This window comes from Scyliorhinus canicula, chromosome 10 (genome assembly GCF_902713615.1).
Source record: "Scyliorhinus canicula chromosome 10, sScyCan1.1, whole genome shotgun sequence".
Lineage (NCBI taxonomy): Eukaryota > Metazoa > Chordata > Chondrichthyes > Carcharhiniformes > Scyliorhinidae > Scyliorhinus > Scyliorhinus canicula.
Genome location: NC_052155.1, coordinates 172,413,181 through 172,428,051, shown reverse-complemented (window position 1 = coordinate 172,428,051; position 14,871 = coordinate 172,413,181). Strand labels below are relative to the sequence as shown.

The window sequence follows — 14,871 nt, the reverse complement described above, 5'->3', positions numbered from 1 at the left end:
CTAATCCCTTTCTTCAGTTCCCTCCTGGCTATCTTGTATCCCTCCAGCGCCCTGTCTGAACCTTGTTTCCTCAGCCTTACATAAGTCTCCTTCTTCCTCTTAACAAGACATTCAACCTCTCTTGTCAACCATGGTTCCCTCACTCGACCATCTCTTCCCTGCCTGACAGGGACATACATATCAAAAACACACAGTACCTGTTCCTTGAACAAGTTCCACATTTCACTTGTGTCCTTCCCTGACAGCCTATGTTCCCAACTTATGCACTTCAATTCTTGTCTGACAGCATTGTATTTACCCTTCCCCCAATTGTAAACCTTGCCCTGTTGCACGTAACTATCCCTCTCCATTACTAAAGTGAAAGTCACAGAATTGTGGTCACTACCTCCAAAATGCTCCCCCACTAACAAATATATCACCTGCCCTGGTTCATTACCAAGTACCAAATCCAATATGGCCTCCCCTCTGGTCGGACAATCTACATACTGTGTTAGAAAAGCTTCCTGGACACACTGCACAAACACTACCCCATCCAAACGATTTGATCTAAAGAGTTTCCACTCAATGTTTGGGAAGTTGAAGTCACCCATGCATGACTACTACCCTGTGACTTCTGCCCTTTCCAAAATCTGTTTCCCAATCTGTTCCTCCACATCTCTGCTGCTATTGGGGGGCCTATAGAAAACTCCCAACAAGGTGACTGCTCCTTTCCTATTTCTGACTTCAACCCATATTACCTCAGTAGGCAGATCCCCCTCGAACTGCCTTTCTGCAGCTGTTATACTATCTCTAATTAACAATGCCACCCCCCCCCCCCCCCCCAACACCTCTTTTACCATCCTCCCTAATCTTGTTGAAACATCTATAACCAGGGACCTCCAACAACCATTTCTGCCCCTCCTCTATCCAAGTCTCCGTGATGGCCACCACATCGTAGTCCCAAGTACCGATCCATGCCTTAAGTTCACTCACCTTATTCCTGATGCTTCTTGCATTGAAGTATACACACTTCAACCCATCTCCTTGCCTGCAAGTACTCTCCTTTGTCAGTGTTACCTTCCCCACTGTATCACTACGTGCTTTGGCGTCCTGAATATCGGCTTCCTTAGTTGCTGGACTACAAATCCGGTTCCCATTCCCCTGCCAAATTAGTTTAAACCCTTCCGAAGACTACTAGAAAACCTCCCCCCCCCCCCCCCCCCCCCCCAGGATATTGGTGCCCCTCTGGTTCAGATGCAACCCGTCCTGCTTGTACAGGTCCCGCCTTCCCCAGAATGCACTCCAATTATCCAAATACCTGAAGCCCTCCCTCCGACACCATTCCTGCAGCCTCGTGTTCAACTGCACTCTCTCCCTATTCCTAGCCTCGCTATCACGTGGCACCGGCAACAAACCAGAGATGACAACTCTGTCTATCCTGGCCTTTAACTTCCAGCCTAACTCCCTAAACTTGTTTATTACTTCCACACCCCTTGCCCTACCTATGTTGTTGGCACCAATGTGCACCTGAAGACACAATCCGAGACATCCCTGGCCCTGGCACCCGGGAGGCAACATACCTTCCGGGAGTCTCGCTCGCGACCACAGAATCTCCAATCTATTGCCCTAACCATTGAATCTCCTATTACTATTGCTTTTCTATGCTCACCTCTTCCCTTCTGAACCCCAGAGCCAGACTCAGTGCCAGAGACCTGGCCGCTAGGGCCTTCCCCCGGTAGGTCATCCTCCCCAACAGCAGCCAAAACGGTATACTTGATTTGAAGGGGAACGGCCACGAGGGATCCCTGCACTGTCTGCCTGTTAGTTTTCCTTTCCCTGACTGTAACCCAGCTACTCTTGTTCAGTACCTTGGGTGTGGCTACCTCCCTGTAACTCTTCTCGATAACCCCCTCTGCCTTCCGGATGATCCGAAGTTCATCCAGTTCCAGTTCCCTAACACGGTCTCTGAGGAGCTAGAGTTGGGTGCACTTCCCGCAGGTATAGTCAGCGAGGACACCAGTGGTATCCCTCACCACCCACATCCTACAAGAGGAGCATGCAACTGCCCTAGCCTCCATCCACTCTTACTTTACAGAATTAGCTGCCCCGTAGACCAACTGGACCTCCGCCCTCCAACTCTGCTCCCAGTCAGCTGCACTCTCTGTAAACTCCCGGCTCCCTTCACACTCTTTGAGGAAATGTAGGAAATGAAATGAAAGGAGCACCTTACACCCTCCTCACCTAACTCCCTCAGTCACCAAACTCTCACTGTAGCACTCAAATGCAACCAGTTCAGCACTCCCTCAGTCACCAAACTCTCACTGTAGCACTCAAATGCAACCAATTCAGCACTCCAGTGCAACATCCTCTCAGCATTTACCCCATTAAGCCCCTTAAGAGTCCTGTGTTTCAATGAGATCTCTAGTTCTTCTAAATTCAAATGAGTAGAGTCGCAACCTGTTTAACCTTTGCTCACAAGACAATCTCTCCATCTGAGGGAACCTGCTCTGAACCACTTCCAATGAAATAATATCTTTCCTTAAATAAGGGGACCAAAACTGCTCACAGTACTACTTGTACGGTTGCAGCAAGACTTCCCTACTCTGATACTCCCAACCTCCTTGAAATAAGGGCCAACATTCCATTTGCGTTCCTGATTACCTGCTGTACCCGTGCGCTAGCTTTCTGTTTTGTGCACAAGTATCCCCGACTCCCTTTGTGTTGCAGCTTTCTGCCGTTTGTCTCCATTGAAATAATACCATATTTCTCTTCTCCCTTCCAAAATGAACACATTTACCCACATTACACTCCATTTGCCAACTTTTAGTCCACTTATTTAACCCAGCAGCATCTCTTTTGCAAACGGTTTGTACCCTTCTTGCAACTTGCCTTTTCACCTACACTGCTGCCTATGGCGCTGAGGTCCCAGGTTCGATAACTGTCTGTGTGGAGTTTGCACATTCTCCCCGTGTCTCCGTTCAACCCCAAAACCCAAAGATGTGATTGATAGAAATTAGGCTATGACAGGTGAGGACCTTGAGATGATTGTTATCACTAAGGAGGTAGTGATGGGCAAGCTAATGGGGCTAAAGGTAGACAAGTCTCCTGGCCCTGATGGAATGCATCCCAGAGTGCTAAAAGAGATGGCTAGGGAAATTGCAAATGCACTAGTGATAATTGACAAAAATCCACTAGACTCTGGGGTGGTCCCGGCAGATTGGAAATTAGCAAACGTGACATCACTGTTTAAAAAAGGAGGTAGGCAGAAAGCGGGCAATTATAGGCCAGTGAGCTAAACTTCAGTAGTAGGGAAGATGCTGGAATCGTGCCTAACTAATTTACTGGAATTTTTTGAGGACATTACCAGAGCGGTAGATAACGGGGAGCTAATGGATGTGGTATATCTGGATTTCCAGAAAGCCTTTGACAAGGTGCCACACAAAAGGTTGCTGCATAAGATAAAGATGCATGGCATTAAGGGTAAAGTAGTAGCATGGATAGAGGATTGGTTAATTAATAGAAAGCTAAGAGTGGGGATTAATGGGTGTTTCTCTGGTTGGCAATCAGTAGCTAGTGGTGTCCCTCAGGGATCAGTGTTGGGCCCACAATTGTTCACAATTTACATAGATGATTTGGAGTTGGGGACCAAGGGCAATGTGTCCAAGTTTGCAGATGACACCAAGATGAGTGGTAAAGCGAAAAGTGCAGAGGATACTGGAAGTCTGCAGAGGGATTTGGATAGGTTAAGTGAATGGGCTAGGGTCTGGAAGATGGAATACAATGTTGACAAATGTGAGGTTATCCATTTTGGTAGGAATAACAGCAAAAGGGGTTATTATTTAAATGGCAAAATATTAAAACATGCTGTCGTGCAGAGAGACCCGGGTGTGGTAGTGCATGGAGTCTCAAAAAGTTGGTTTACAGGTGCAACAGGTGATTAAGAAGGCAAATTTTGTCCTTCATTGCTAGAGGGATGGAGTTTAAGACTAGGAAGGTTATGCTGCAATTGTATAAGGTGTTAGTGAGGCCACACCTGGAGTATTGTGTTCAGTTTTGGTCTCCTTAACCTGAGAAAGGACGTAATGGCGCTGGAGGGTGTGCAGAGGAGATTCACTAGGTTAATCCCAGAGCTGAAGGGGTTGGATTATGAGGAGAGGTTGAGTAGACTGGGACTGTATTCGTTGGAATTTAGAGGGATGAGGGGGGATCTTATAGAAACATATAAAATTATGAAGGGAATAGATAGGATAGATGCAGGCAGGTTGTTTCCACTGGTGGGTGAAAGCAGAACTAGGGGGCATAGCCTCAAAATAAGGTGAAATAGATTTAGGACTGAGTTGAGAAGGAACTTCTTCACCCAAAGAGTTGTGAATCTATGGAATTGCTTGCCCAGTGAAGCAGTTGAGGCTCTTTCATTAAATGTTTTTAAGGTAAAGATAGGTAGTTTTTTGAAGAATAAAGGGATTAAGGGTGGAAAGTGGAGCTGAGTCAACAAAAGATCAGCCATGATCTCATTGAATGGCGGAGCAGCCTCGAGGGGCCAGATGGCCTACTCCTGCTCCTAATTCTTATGTTCTTATGTGCAAGTTAGGTGGATTGGTCACACTATATTCCCCTCAATTGGAAAATAAATTATTAGGTATTCTAAATTTATTTTTAAAAACTTACCGTTCCACCTATTTCTGTTTCGTCTGAAAATTTGGCTACAGTACATTCGCTTCCTTCCTCCAAGTCATGAATATATATTGTAAACAGCTGCGGTCCCAGCACTGATCCCTGTGGAACCCTCCTGGTTGCAGGTCACTAACCTGAAAAAATAACTCCTTATCCCCACTCGTTGTTGCCTGCCTGCACATTAGCCAATTTCCTATCCATGCCAATATACTACCTCCAACACCATGGGCTGTTATCTTATAACTTAAGCTTTTGTGAGGTACCATGCCAAATGCTTTTTGGAAGTCAAAATTCAACACTTCTACTGTCTCCTCTCTAACCACCGTGGTTGAGACATCCTTGAAAAACTCTAATAATGAAGCCATGCCAATTCTGCGTGGTTAGATTATGATTTTCCAACTGTGTTGCTATTACTGCCTTGACAATTGATTCCAACATTTTTGCAACAATAGATGTTAGGCTAATTGGCCTATAGTTTTTTAAAATATAAATTTAGAGTATCCAATTATTTTTCTTCCTAATTAAGGGGCAATTTAGCATGACCAATCAGCCTACCTGAACATCTTTGGGTCGTGGGGTGAGATCTATGCAGACAAGGGGAGAACGTGCAAACTCCACAGTGACCCAGGGCCGGGATCGAACCCGGGTTCTCGGCACCGTGAGCAGCAGTGCTAACCACTGTGCCACCAGTAATTGGCCTATAGTTACCGCTTTTTGCCTGCCATCCTTTTTGAATAGGGATGTCACACTGGCAGTTTTTCAATCCTTTGGTACTTCGAGAATCCAAAGATTTGGGAAAAATTACAACCAAAGCTGCATCCACTATCTCTGCAGCTACTTCTTTTAGGTTCCTAGGATGCAAGCAGTCAGGGCTAGGGGAGTTATCTGCCTTTACCCCTATTAGTTTGTCTAATACGGCTTCTCTAGTGATGGTGATGGTATTTAATTGTTGCCCTGTATTCTTTAGTGTTAATGAGATGTTCCAAGTATCTTCCACCGTAAAGACTGATGAAAAATATCTGTTCAACTCTTGTAATTTCCTTATTCCCCATTCAACGTGCCTCAATGACTACCGTCTGATGGCCCTGACTTCAGTCGTAATGAAGTGCTTCGAGAAGCTGGACATAAAGCGCATCACCTCCATACTTCCAGAACACCATTATCTACTGCAATTCGCATACCGCCGCAACCGGTTCACAGCAGAAGCCACCTCCCAGGCCCTACACTCATCCTGAGAGCATCTTGACAACTAGGACTCCGACATCAGACTCCTATTTATTGACTACAGCTCTGCATTCAACACCATAATTCCAACCAAGCTCATATCAAAGCTCCAAAACCTCGAACTTGGCTCCTCACTCTGCAACTGGATCCTCAACTTTCTGACCCACAGACCACAATCAGTAAGAATAAACAACAAAACCTCCTCAAAATAGTCCTCAATATCAGGGCCCCGCAAGGCTGTGTACTTAGCCCCCTACTGTACTCCCTGTACACACACGACTGTGTGGCAAAATTTGGTTCCAACTCCATCTACAAGTTTGCTGACGATACGACCATAGTGGGCCAGATCTCGAATAACAACGAGACAGAATACAGGAGGGAGATAAAAAACCTAGTGAAGTGGTGCAGCGACAACTATCTATCCCTCAATACCAGCAAAACTAAAGAGCTCATCATTCACTTCAGGAAGTACTGTACACACCCCTGTCAGCATCAACAGGGCTGAGGTGGAGATGGCTAGTAGTTTCAAATTCCTAGGGGTACACATCTCCAAAACTCTGTCCGGTCCACCAATGTTGACGCTACCGCTAAGAAGGCACAACAGCGCCTATACTTCCTCAGGAAACCAAGGAAATTCGGCATGTCCACATTAACTTGTACCAACTTTTACAAATGCGCCATAGAAGGCATCCTATCTGGCTGCATCACAGCCTGGTATGGCAATTGCTTGGCCCAAGACCGCAAGAAACGCCTATACTTCCTCAGGAAACTAAGGAAATTCGGCATGTCCACATTAACTTGTACCAACTTTTACAAATGCGCCATAGAAGGCATCCTATCTGGCTGCATCACAGCCTGGTATGGCAACTGCTTGGCCCAAGACCGCAAGAAACTTCAGAGAGTCGTGAGCAGAGCCCAGCCCATCACACAAACCTGCCTTCCATCCATTGACTCCATCTACACCTCCCGCTGCCTGGGGAAAGCGGACAGCATAATCAAAGACCCCTCCCACTCGGCTTACTTACTCTTCCAACTTCTTCCATTGGGCAGCAGATACAAAAGTCTGAGAACACGCACGAACAGATTCAAAAACAGCTTCTTCCCCGCTATTACCAGACTCCTAAATGACTTTCTTATGGGCTGACCTGATTAACACTACACCCCTGTATGCTTCACCTGATGCCGGTGTTTATGTAGTTACATTGTGTACCTTGTGTTGCCCTATTATGTATTTTCTTTTCATGTACTTAATGATCTGTTGAGCTTCTCGGGGAAAAATACTTTTCACTGTACCTCGGTGCACATGACAATAAACAAATCCAATTATTATCTCCCCAGATTCATTATGTAATGGGTTTATGCTCACTTTGACTTCTCTCTTCCTTTTTATATATTTGAAGAAACTCATTGTCAACTGTTATATTCCTCACTAGTTTGCCCTCGTAGTTTATTTTCTCTCTCTTTATCTTTTTAGTCCTCCTTTTCTGGATTCTGAATTCATCCCTGTCTTTGGGGTTATCATTAACTTTTGCCGCCTTATACACTTCTTTCAATTTAACACTCTCCTTAACTTCCTTGGTTAGTCATTGTTGGTTTATCCCTCTCTTCGCATCTTTCCTCCTTACTGGGATATATTTTTGATGAGCCATGAATTACCTCCTTAAATGTCTGCCACGATTTACTGTCTTCCCTGCTAATCTATCTGCCCAGTCTACTTTAGCTAACTTTATCCTCATTTCATTGTAATTCCCTTTATTTAAGTTAAACAGTTATTTCCAAACCCAAGTTTCTCACTCTCAAACGGAATATTAAATTCTATCATGTAATGATCACTACTTCCCAGGGGATCTTTTACTCTGAGGTCATTTATTGAACCTGCCTCATTACCCTTTCCAAGATAGCCTGTTCCCTTGTTGGCTCCATGACACATTGCTCCAGCAAACTACACCTAACACCTAACAACAACATGAATTTGTTGTTGTATCTACCCATCTTGATTAACCCAATCAACATTAAGATTAAAGTCACCCATAGTTATTGCTCTCTTCTTTTTACACACTCCTATTATTTGTTAATTTATACCTTTTTCTAGTGTGGCGACCGTTTGTGGGTCTATACACTACTCCAACCAATGTCTTCTTTCCTTTGCTGGTTTTACCTCCACCCAAATGAACTCCACATCATCCGAGTCTGGATCATCTCTGACAATTGTCCTAATTTGACCTTTTATGAACAGTGCTACCCTACCACCTTTTCCTTCCCTCCTGTCTTTCCAAAAGGTCAAATATCCCTGCATATCAAGTTCCCAGTTTTGATCCAATGGATGAGACCATCTCCATTTCCCTTGATTTGAGCCGTCATATTGTCTACCTTATTACGAATGCTTTGTGTATTAAGATACAAAGCCCGCTTGCCTTTTTAATCATCCTATCTTTTCTTTGTATTGTGGCCCTTGTTACCCCTCGCACTTGATTATTCTGTCCACTGTTTTTGCATTTTACTGTTCTTTCTTTTTTTACTGCCCTTTTTTTAATCTTTCCCTTGTCACCCTGCTTAGGTTCCCACCCCCTGCCATTTTAGTTTAAACCCTCCCCAACCACACCAGCAAATATTCGCCCTAGGACCCTGCCCAGGCATAACATGAGATTCCTGCACTGCCTGCCTAGTCCTCCTGCTCTGCCTGGTGGTCACCCATTTCCTTCCTGCCTGTGGAGTCTGAGCCTGAGATGTGACCACCTCTCTATACATTCTATCTACGATACTATACGGCTCACAAATTCTCCAGTGCCCCCAGCTGTTGCTCCAGCTCCAAAACCCGGGTTTCTTGGAGCTGCAGCTGGAGACCCTTCTTGCACACATTCAGGCACCAGGCACTGGAAAATTTCCCAGCTACCCACATTGAGCACACCACAGCTTGGAACTCTCCAGCCATAACTTACCCCTTTAAATGAAACCTTTGGAAAATGCTTACTATTAGAAAATGTCAATTACTCTAGGGCCCTTTCCTGGTCCCCATTGCAACAGAACATAGCCCTTATAATCTATAAACCACAAAAAGAACTTACAAACTATGGGCGGAATTTAACAGAAAAATCTCTGTGGTGGGTTTTGCAGGAAGTTTCCCGTTGGCTCTGCCGATGAGTTCCCCACCGCTATCAAACGACACTGAATCACTTTTTTAGGTTCTGGGGAGTTTCTCACCAGGTTAGCCCACACTTGGAATTTTTTTAAGCGCTAGGGAGCTGAATTCAGATCGGGACGCCATTTTGAAAGGGTGCCCCAACCTCTAAGTGAGCTTGTGGGTCTCCCACACCTCCACCTATGGGCACTATCTCACACACCCTCCCGTTCCCAGGGCCTCACTCATCACTCCAACCTCCCCGAGGCCTCTATCTACCTTCCCTGCACCCCCCATTCTTCATACCCCCTCCAACCTCCATTCATGGGCACCCTCAGACCCTGACCCTTGGCAGTACCATTCTGGCACCCATGTACTGCCACCCTGACAGTGCCACCCAGGAACATTGACACTGCCAGGGTGGCAGTGCCAAGGTGCCCATTTTCCAGGTGGCCACCCTGCACTATCCCTGGCCACCCAGGGGCCTCCAAAGGCATGGGAGACCCCTGGGTGCCGTTTTGCGTGGCCCACATTTATGTGGACCAGCACTGAACGGCGCCTGGCTGCAGTCTCCCTGGGGAAGTGGTAGATCCCGGGTAAACTTCTCTACCTAAGTTTAAAACCTGGTGTGTGCCATTTGGTCACGCCCCTTTTGGGCGGGAGTCTGATTCCAAAGCCTCCCAGGACTTGGGTATATCCCGCAAGGCATGACCGTTGCCAGGAAAATGGCGGGAGGCCTCTCCCGGCCGCGTTGCGCTTGAGCGGGATCCAACACAGCTGGCAGATTGCGCCCTAGAAGTGATCAAAGTAGTAAATACGTAGGCGGCTTTACCCACTACTTACCAATCAGCGCTCCCCTTGTAGCCTCTACTGCTTCAACAGGGCATGGCCACTCTCTGAAGAGTGAACAAGTTAGAAAGCAAAAAGTGAGACAGCACCTCTTTTCGCTCTTCACTGAATTCCCTCTGTGTTCCAAATTCCCGATACCCACATTCACTCTGGCTGTGTCACACTCAGATGTGTTCTCTCCCACTCCTCGTAAAATGAGGGATATGCCAGGCCTTGGGGTTACAGATTGTGGCTGAATATAATTCTGCTGCTGCTAACGCCCATAACTCCTCATCGATGGCCAGTTTTGAATTGCTGGATTGGTTCTGAATCTCTCCCATTCAGCATAGTGGTCATGCTACTTAACACAATGAGAGGGTATCCTCAATGTGAAGATGGAACTTCGTCTCCACAGGAACTTTGCAGTGATCACTCCTATCAATGCTATCGAGGACAGATACAGCTATGAAAGGTAGATTTGTGAGAATGAGGCCAAGTACACTTTTCCCTATTTTTGCTTCTCTTCACATCAGCCGCAAGCCCATTCTGGCATTTATATCTCCGCCGGCATAGCCAGCTTAGTCAGTAGTTGTGCTAACAAGCCACTCGATGATGGACATTGAAGCACCCCCATAACCCCACACAACCCCCTTCTGCAATCAAGTACATTGTGCTCTTTCTGACCTCTTGCACTTCTTCCAAGTACATTCAGTATAGAGGAGTACAGATTTCTCAGCTTACAGAGGCCATCGTCAGTAAGCCGCAGATTTCCTTGCCCATATTTGACCTGATACCACGAGACATTATGAGGTCTGGAGTCAATGTTGAGGGCTTCCAGGACTATTCCTTCCCGACTGTATAGCACTGTGCTGCCACTTCTGGTAGGTCTATCCTGACAGTGGAACGGTCAGCTGTGGAGGTTCCTGCTGAAACCTTTGTTTGGATCCACTAACTTGGACATTAATGGCGCTAATTTCTTAGGCAAAGATTGGAGTTTCAGATGGGAAACCTGTAATTTGAGTTTCCTTTTAAACTTCTTAGCATAACTCTTCTCAAAAGATACACCCATTCACGGATGTCAGTCTGATTAACAGGCTTGGCATCCAGTTGGGTGCTGCGGGATCCAGAGCAGGCTACAGGAGGAGGGGAATGGGGTGGCAGGGAACCTGCGTGTGGATGGATCCCCAACACCCTGATGGGGTGGAACAGCAGTGGAAGCTTTTTTTTTAAAATTTAGATTACCCAATTATTTTTTCCAATTAAGGGGCAATTTAGCGTGGCCAATCCACCTACTCTGCACATTTTTGGGTTGTGGGGGCTAAACCCACGCAGACACGGGGAGAATGTGCAAACTCCACACGGACAGTGACCTAGAGCCGGGATCGAACCTGGGACCTCAGCGCCGTGAGGCGGTTGTGCTAACCACTAGGCCACCGTGCTGCCCTAGCAGTGGAAGCTTGAGGGATCCTGGGGGATAAGTTACCACTGGTGGTTGCTTTTTAAAAATTTAAAATTCAAAGTTATCAATTTATGAACTCGGTTACAAATTTTAGTTAAGTTTTTCTTTATGTTCTTAAGTATTTACCGGCACTATTTCTGCCTGATACAGTGAATCTGTACAGTTACTATCATTCCTATACCTATGTTTGTGTTGTTCTGCAATTTTCACATTCTTTCAGCGCAATAATCCATGTCTGTTCTGTAATACCATTTTTATTTGATTTTGGACTAGCAAAACATGCACAACATCCTTATTAATGACTTCATCAAGGACTAATAATTTTTGATGTTCATGAATCCATTTTTGGAGGGGTGGGTGGGAATGATCTAAGCAATAATAACATAGACTAATAGTCAGTTCGCAACTCCTATTTGTATTCAACCATCCATTACCCAGTTCAACATTTTTTCAAAAAAAGTGAAAAATTCAGTCAAGGATTGGCATCAGTGAGTCAGTTCTTGTGCCAAACAAAAAGGAGAGATTTATAAGCAATTGACCACAGAATAATAGATATGCAAAGCCAATGTTCTTGTTAATGACAGAATGGAAATGTGAGAAAAGTAGACATTGGCTTGATTGGAGTATTTAATGAACATTTACCATCTTGCAATTAGCAGTTAAGATACGCAATTGCAAATCATAATTAAACATACTAACATTTCAGAAAACGTCTTTCTTGCATTTTAGTCACCAACCTTTGCTTGGATTCCTAGGAGGAAGAGGAGGGGCGTCGGCTGCTGACATTGGAGAATCTGTACCACTTCCATATATTTGATTACTAAATGCTCCATATGACAATCGCTGTTTTTCCCGTGCTATGGCGAGTCCTGGGATCATCAGCTTTTCTTGTGGGGAGAGACTAGAAGAATGACAGCAGCTCTGTGGCCTTGGAGAGCGCTCTTTCTTTACAGGGCTGGTCTAGTGAAGGGGAAAAGAGGACAAGAGTTAAATATATGAGTAAGAGTCTTTCCTGTTTATTTCCTTTGTTCCTATTTTCTTTCCTTTTATAATTTTTGGTCTGTGGACCCATATTCGAAATGTGCCTTTAATTAGAGGACCCAAGCTGAAGCAGCCAGCTTGTCAGAACGTTGTGTTCCTAAGGTTTGTATTTTGGAGAGAAGAAAAAGACTCGTCGGCGCTGAGTGAATCTTAGAAACCAGCTTTGGAGGAAGTTGGTTCGATTGGTTGGCTGGTAACTGGTGGGTAGTCAGGGATCGCGTTCTGCCTGTCAACAGTCAGTGATTCGTCCCTGAGCGATGCTTTTTGAGAGAACTGGGCAGACGTGTTTAGACCTTGGAAGTGAAAGCGCAGGCTCTCTCTCTCTCACTGCTGAAGAAGTGCTTTATTGATCTAAAACCAGAGAATGCCCGGCAAATCTTTGCTGTAAACCTGAACTAATCCTGAAACTCCAGAGAAAGTTGACAACCTTGCCAGAGTAAACCACCTCAATCCGAGAAGGAAGAATTACCACAACAAAAGTTCGAACTCCAGAAGGGCATTAACCGGAAGCAACTCTAGTGCATCAAAGATCTGTTACACTTTTATTTTTCTTAGTATTTTCTTTACCTCTCAGTCACCGTTGCCCTGTGTTATTTGTCTATGTGGGAGGAGAGTGGAGGTAGTTAGGAAGGTCGGGGGGGGGGGGAGCAGTTGGGAAAAGAGTATTAGATAGTCAGTTATATTTTCCTGTCAGTTTAATTTTAATACTACACATAATAAAAGGTTTAACGTGTTAAAAGTTTCAAACCTGGTGACTACAATTTATTGGGCTCAGCCAAGGACTTCAGATATTTTAAAATAACATCTAATTTCACTTGTGCTGTGTTGTGACATATGACAATGCCAAATCTAGGATTAATAATCCATCTCTATTGAAATGACAATGATAGTATCCCAGGAATGAAAACTCTTGGCATCTGACACATACTCAATTTTTAGCAGCTTCTGTCTTTTGCCCAGGTACATTTTTGTTCAATGTATAGTTCTTAAATTTGGATTCTAAGGTTTAATTGTGTTTTTTTGAGACAGTATTTTCCAAGCCAAACTCTCCTCAATTACGTAGTTTATAACTAGTAAAGAATAAATTAGTTCAGACAAATATATTCCCTCTAAGACACCACTGTTTATCTAACTTCTAATAACATTAAAGAAGAACGCTTAATCATATCAAACTTCAATCACATACTATAAACTATGAAAGGAGATTTGTCTTCCTGTATTTTATGATCCTATTATTTATATTTGTCCATTGGCTAAGCAAATGAAATCAATACATAACCCAGGAATGGTTCAAAAGTATTTGTGAAAATGCGACATAGTTGAGCTACCTTGACTCTGTCCATTCTTTGCTTGAAGTCAGAAAGACACAAATTGAAGCCCCACTTCAGGATGAAGACAATCTTGATCTGCTTTACAATGCAGTACTAAGGCACATATTCTGCCTGCTGAATGAGTTGTCAAACTAACGTCCTTTCCGATGAGTGCAAAAGATCATTAATATTACTGAAAAATGGGAGGTTTCCTGTTGTCCTGGCTAAAATTAGTCCCTGAACCAAATCATCACAGGTCAGTCATCTTATTCCTGTTGCGGGACCTTGCTGTGTGCAAAATTTCAGCCATCTTTTCTACAAAATAGCATTCACTACAATTAAAAAGCAATTCATTGGTTGCAACATGCTTTTGGATAGCCTGAGGATATGAGACAGGCAGTAAACATAAATAAATATAAATGTACTCTTTCTTTCTTCTCTCTTGGCTATTGACCCTTTCTGTCAGGAAAGGTGATATAGACTGAAATAAACCCTCCAGAAAAAGCCTGGTAATGAATATCTGTTCAGACTACAATCTAAACAGGTAGAGCAGGCAGTAAAGAAGGCAAATGGTATGTTGATCTTCATAGTGAGAGGATTTGAGTATAGGAATAGGAATGTTTTACTGCAATTGTATAGGGGATTGGTGAGGTCACACCTGGAGTATTGTGTGCAGTTTTGGTGTCCTTATCTGAGGAAGGAGGTTCTTTCTGTGAAGGGAGTGCAGCGAAGGTTTACCAGGCTGATTCCTGGGATGTAGTTTCTATTGCTTTTCAGAAAGCTTGCCGAATTTTCAGAAAAATTCTGCAACTGTTCACAGATGTATCTAATATTGTCCACTAAAAATTCAGAATTGACCAAGAAATAATTAAGATTCCCAATCTGGACCTTACTAACTATAGGATGGCATGATCGGTGGCAGGAATTAGAAATTGCAAGATTTTCTTAGCTGGAATATAGAGAAAGATGTGACAATTAAAAGGATCTCTTGCCCATTTCATCCCAAATATAATTTTGGTCAGATCAATAAAGCACGAGTATATTAAACATTTTGTCAATTTATAATTTTCTCTGCTATTTCAAATTGTATTTACAGAAAATAAGATTGCTCCTGACATCCACTAGAGGGCACACTTTTTAAGCAGTGAGCAGTTAAAATCCAAGGGTATTTATCGGTGTTGCCAAGATATAAAGCATTCCATGGGTAGTGTGCAGAACAGAAACTCAATTGAGGAGGA

General features: G+C 44.1%; 1 protein-coding gene across 6 annotated transcripts in view; it reads right to left on the bottom strand.

The window, feature by feature from the left end:
- LOC119972781 (arf-GAP with SH3 domain, ANK repeat and PH domain-containing protein 1-like) overlaps positions 1 to 14,871 on the bottom strand; it is a 363,380-nt gene that overhangs the window by 49,520 nt on the left and 298,989 nt on the right. For all 6 annotated transcript variants that reach the window (XM_038810147.1, XM_038810150.1, XM_038810143.1 and 3 more), the window contains one exon: positions 12,020 to 12,242. In XM_038810147.1, the coding sequence (XP_038666075.1) occupies positions 12,020 to 12,242 (223 nt within the window). The remainder of the gene's footprint in view (positions 1 to 12,019; positions 12,243 to 14,871) is intronic.